The 4,463-nt window shown below is 53.2% G+C and overlaps 1 protein-coding gene across 1 annotated transcript in view; it reads left to right on the plus strand.

The window, feature by feature from the left end:
• The window catches only part of LOC108229590 (extracellular sulfatase Sulf-2), a gene marked incomplete at its 5' end in the record, with an annotated part of 8,723 nt that overhangs the window by 2,831 nt on the left and 1,429 nt on the right, over positions 1-4,463 (plus strand). The window contains 12 exons of the mRNA XM_037977203.1: positions 139-289; positions 363-462; positions 543-618; positions 1,366-1,494; positions 1,684-1,740; positions 1,845-1,974; positions 2,103-2,346; positions 2,506-2,707; positions 3,512-3,608; positions 3,690-3,784; positions 3,856-3,930; positions 4,017-4,186. Of these exons, the coding sequence (XP_037833131.1) occupies positions 139-289; positions 363-462; positions 543-618; positions 1,366-1,494; positions 1,684-1,740; positions 1,845-1,974; positions 2,103-2,346; positions 2,506-2,707; positions 3,512-3,608; positions 3,690-3,784; positions 3,856-3,930; positions 4,017-4,186 (1,526 nt within the window). The remainder of the gene's footprint in view (positions 1-138; positions 290-362; positions 463-542; positions 619-1,365; positions 1,495-1,683; positions 1,741-1,844; positions 1,975-2,102; positions 2,347-2,505; positions 2,708-3,511; positions 3,609-3,689; positions 3,785-3,855; positions 3,931-4,016; positions 4,187-4,463) is intronic.

Here is a 4,463-nt window from a genome sequence, read left to right on the forward strand (position 1 = left end):
AACCATCATCCATCCATCCATCCATCCATTCATCAATCCATCCATCCATCCATCATCCATCCATCCATCCATCATCCATCCATCCATCCATCCATCCATCCATCATCCATCCATCCATCCATCCATCCATCCTCCTAGTACTCCCAGTTATAACTACGCCCCGAACCTGGATAAACACTGGATCATGCGTTACACGGGTCCGATGAAGCCGATCCACATGGAGTTCACCAACATGCTGCAGAGGAAACGGCTGCAGACGCTGCTGTCTGTGGACGACAGCATGGAGAAGGTACAGCTGCAGAACCTCCACCAGCATGACCCTGTCTGCTCAGGGAACCCAACCCTCTTTGTTTGTGTGTCAGCTGTACAACATGCTGGTGGAGACGGGCGAGCTGGAGAACACCTACATCATCTACACGTCTGATCACGGCTACCACATCGGACAGTTTGGCCTCGTTAAAGGTGAGAACTTCACAGGTTCCTCCTGTGGACCCTCTGACCCTTCACCTGCCACCTGCTGTAATTCTGCTTCCTGTCTGCAGGTAAATCCATGCCGTATGAGTTCGACATCAGAGTCCCGTTCTACATCAGAGGACCCAACGTGGAGCAAGGCAGCATGTAAGCCCAGATCCCCCTGCATCGAGCCGCCCGTCTTTGTTTATTTATTGATGCTTTTTAGTTTTTGTTGGAGAAGTTGTGAACAGTCAGTGTTTTACCTGCAGTACATGTTCGTCCTGCTGTGATTTAGCTCAATGAGCATCTCTCTGATTCTCCAAACTGAGCCACTCTGACTGCGTTGTGCTGCAGGTAGGACACTGACTGATCAGACCTCCTCTGCAGGAAGGCATTATAGAAATCCCCACTGATCTATCTGTTTAAGAGTCCAAATAATGAAAAATAAAACTGATCCCAGTGGCAGCAGAATACATCACAGAGGAACAAATCGGATTTGATCCGTTCTGCAGAGAGAAGCTTCCTGAGTGTTGGAGGGAAAGTGGATTACTGTCAGGAAGTTCCAGCCTTTCTTCTTCACTGTTTCAGCTCCTTCAGCAGCTTTTAAATGTTCAGCAGAACCACCTTTAATCTCCTTCTACTTTATTTGTTTTAGTTTTTCAGGCCAGCTCCTCTGATCATACAAGGTTTATTAAAGAAGTGCAGGTTTTTATATCCACAGATCCACGTTCTGATGGGTTTTACTCTAATAATCTAAAGCTTTATTACTAATTCATCAGAATAAAAACTGAACAGCATCCCTTGAAGGAATGCATATCACCCGACGCCTGGTGTCTGGTGTCAGTGAGCTCAGATCAGTGATGGGGATGACTCTCAGCTGCTACCACCGCAGGTTTCTGTCTGCCGTTTCAGTAACCCTCAGATCGTCCTGAACATCGACCTGGCTCCCACCATCCTGGACATCGCCGGCCTCGACACGCCGCCCGACATGGACGGGAAGTCGATACTCGCCCTGCTGGACACGGACAAACCTGCCAACAGGTGCGCTCACTCACACACACACACACACAGAGCAGGAGCTTTAATCCAAGGTTAGCACTGATGCTAACACTTCAGTCCGTTTCTCTCTCTGTTTTTTCATCCAGCTGTTTTTATTTCCCTCTAATAAATAAAACTCAGCTGTGAAGGAAAGAATTCAGTTTGACCCCTGCAGCTGCTGTCGTTGTTCAGGTTTCAGGTGAGCAGGAAGCCCAAGGTGTGGAGGGACTCGTTCCTAGTGGAGAGAGGGTAAACACGCCGCCTGACTCGACCTTTACCTGCGTCACATGACCTCGCCCCTCTCCTCTGATCATCCTGATGAAGCTGAACTCATTTGTTTCTCACTGCTGCAGGAAGTTGCTCCACCAGCGAGTCGAGGGGAAGGAAGTGTCGCCCGAGGAGAACTTCCTGCCCAAACACCAACGAGTAAAGGACCTCTGTCAGCGGGCCGAGTACCAGACGCCCTGCCAGCAGACCGGACAGGTACCCGGACCGGGTCCCCGCTCCTCAGAGCCGTGTGGACCCTTTAGGATCTTTGGGAACAAAGTTTTCGCTCATGAATGTAAAAAGGTTCAGGATCTTCTCTGCAGGAAACATCTTTGTCTGTCCAGAAGTGGCAGTGCGTGGAGGACGCCACGGGAAAACTGAGGCTCTTCAAGTGTAAGAATGAAGGGGGAGGAGCTAAAAAACTCCAAAGGGGCGTGGCCAGCCGCCAGCATCCAATCAGCATCAAATCCCAGCTGTATCTGCCCGACTCGGACGCCTGCAGCTGTGACCTCAGTGACCTCCGACCTGTGAACTTCGGCCCCTTCGTGTCGAAGTCGTTCAGCAAGAAATCCTTCTTCTCGAAGAAAAGTGAGTTCTGTTTGATTATATGATACAACAGCCTGCCATAGTTCAGATCACTCACCCGTCTTACCGGGTTTATAGTTAGTAGTTTAGGGTTAGTCTGAGACTCTCCTCTGTTTTAAACACGATCGACTTCTTCTTCTTCTTCTTCTTCTCCTGCGTCAGAATTCAAAACTCTGAAGAAATACTCGAAGAACCGTTTCAGCCGCTCTCCGACCGAGACCGACAGTTACCACGGTAACCACAGCCTGGTGGGCGGAGCCGGTCTGGGTCAGCCAATGAGAGGCGAGTCGGAGGAGGAGTTCAGCGGGATGGGTGGAGTTTCCAGCACAGCGGCGCCGTCGAGCTCCATCAGAGTAACGCACAGGTCAGAGATGGGCGATCCTGTAAACGCCTCTGTGTGTTTGAGTCCATGTCTGTTAGCAAAATATCCCAACATCCTCAGAGAGTAATCACAGGACGGGCAACTGCTTACCTTCTGGACTCTAACCAGTTCAAGATGGCCGCCGCAGCTAATGGACTGTAGCTCAGTTTTAGTTCTGTGTGGTTGTAGCTGAGAGTCTGAGGGCTCACAGGGAACCCTGACCCTGACCCCTGACCCCTGACCCGACCCCGACCCTGAACCCTGGCCCTGGCCCTGGTCCCGGTCCTGGTCCTGGTACTGGTTCTGGTCCTGGTTCTGATCCCGGTCCTGGTGTCCTGGCCCTGGCCCTGGCCCTGGCCCTGGCCCTGGTCCTGGTACTGGTCCTGGTTCTGATCCCGGTCCTGGTGTCCTGGCCCTGGCCCTGGCCCTGGCCCTGGTACTGGTCCTGGTTCTGATCCCGGTCCTGGTGTCCTGGCCCTGGCCCTGGCCCTGGCCCTGGCCCTGGCCCTGGTCCTGGTACTGGTCCTGGTTCTGATCTCGGTCCTGGTGTCCTGGCCCTGGCCCTGGTCCTTGTCCCGGTCCCGGTCCTGGTCCTGGTTCTGATCCTGGCCCCGGCCCCGGTCCTGGTGTCCTAGCCCCGGCCCCGGCCCCGACCCCGGCCCAGGTCCTGGTGTCCTGGCCCTGGCCCTGGTTCTCATCCTGGCCCTGGCCCTGGCCCTGGTCCTGGTCCTGGTTCTGATCCTGGCCCCGGCCCTGGCCCCGGCCCCGGTCAGTGTTCTGCTCTCAGTAGAAACGGTTTCCCCGCAGGTGTTCCATCCTGTCCAACGCCACGGTGAAGTGCGACACCGGAGTCTACCGGTCTCTGCAGGCCTGGAAGGACCACAAGCTGCACATCGACCACGAGGTACGGAGCAGAACTTCTGGATCGCCTTCAGAACCGACACATGAGCTGATTGACTAACAGTCTTTCTTTTTCCTCCGTCAGATCGAGACCCTGCAGACCAAGATAAAGAACCTGAGAGAGGTCAGAGGTCACCTGAAGAAGTCCCGCCCCCTGCAGTGTGACTGCAACAAGTACCTGTGAGTAACAGCAACACGACGGAGAGCTGGGATCACACCTGAGGTCATGTGACACGCCTGTATGTGTTCAGGTACAAAGCCAAGATGAAGAAGAAGCTCCGGTACCGAGGAGGAGGAGGAGGAGGAGGAGGCCTTCATCCCTTCAGGTAGGAACCTCTGCAGGTTCTTCACCTTTAAACAGATAAGAAGGCGGGGCTTTACCTTGAAACACTACCTGTGTGTGTTTGAGCAGGAAGGGCGTGGCTCGGGACGAAAAGGCGTGGTTTCAGAAGGAGCAGAGGAGGAGGAAGAAGATGAGGAAGATGATAAAGCGGATCAAAAACAACGACACATGTTCAATGCCGGGACTCACCTGTTTCACTCACGACAACCAGCACTGGCACACGGCGCCCTTCTGGACACGTAGGAGCTGAACAAACGCACCTCCGTCTCCATGACGACCATCACCTCACCTCAAAACAGTTTTATAAAAATTCACAAAATGACTTTGAGACCAAAACGTGTCTTTAAGAATGTTCTGAAAGGGTTAAAGTTTTACAGTGCAGTACCACCGACGGCCACAAGGTGGCGGCTGCAGAAATCAGCCTCAGAGTCAGTTTACTGAGGGGTAATCCTGTTGGGCTGGGGTAATCCTTTAGGGTGGAGTAATCCTTTAGGGCTGGGGTAATCCTTTAGAGTC

Source organism: Kryptolebias marmoratus, linkage group LG8 (genome assembly GCF_001649575.2).
Source record: "Kryptolebias marmoratus isolate JLee-2015 linkage group LG8, ASM164957v2, whole genome shotgun sequence".
Classification (NCBI taxonomy): Eukaryota; Metazoa; Chordata; class Actinopteri; order Cyprinodontiformes; family Rivulidae; genus Kryptolebias; species Kryptolebias marmoratus.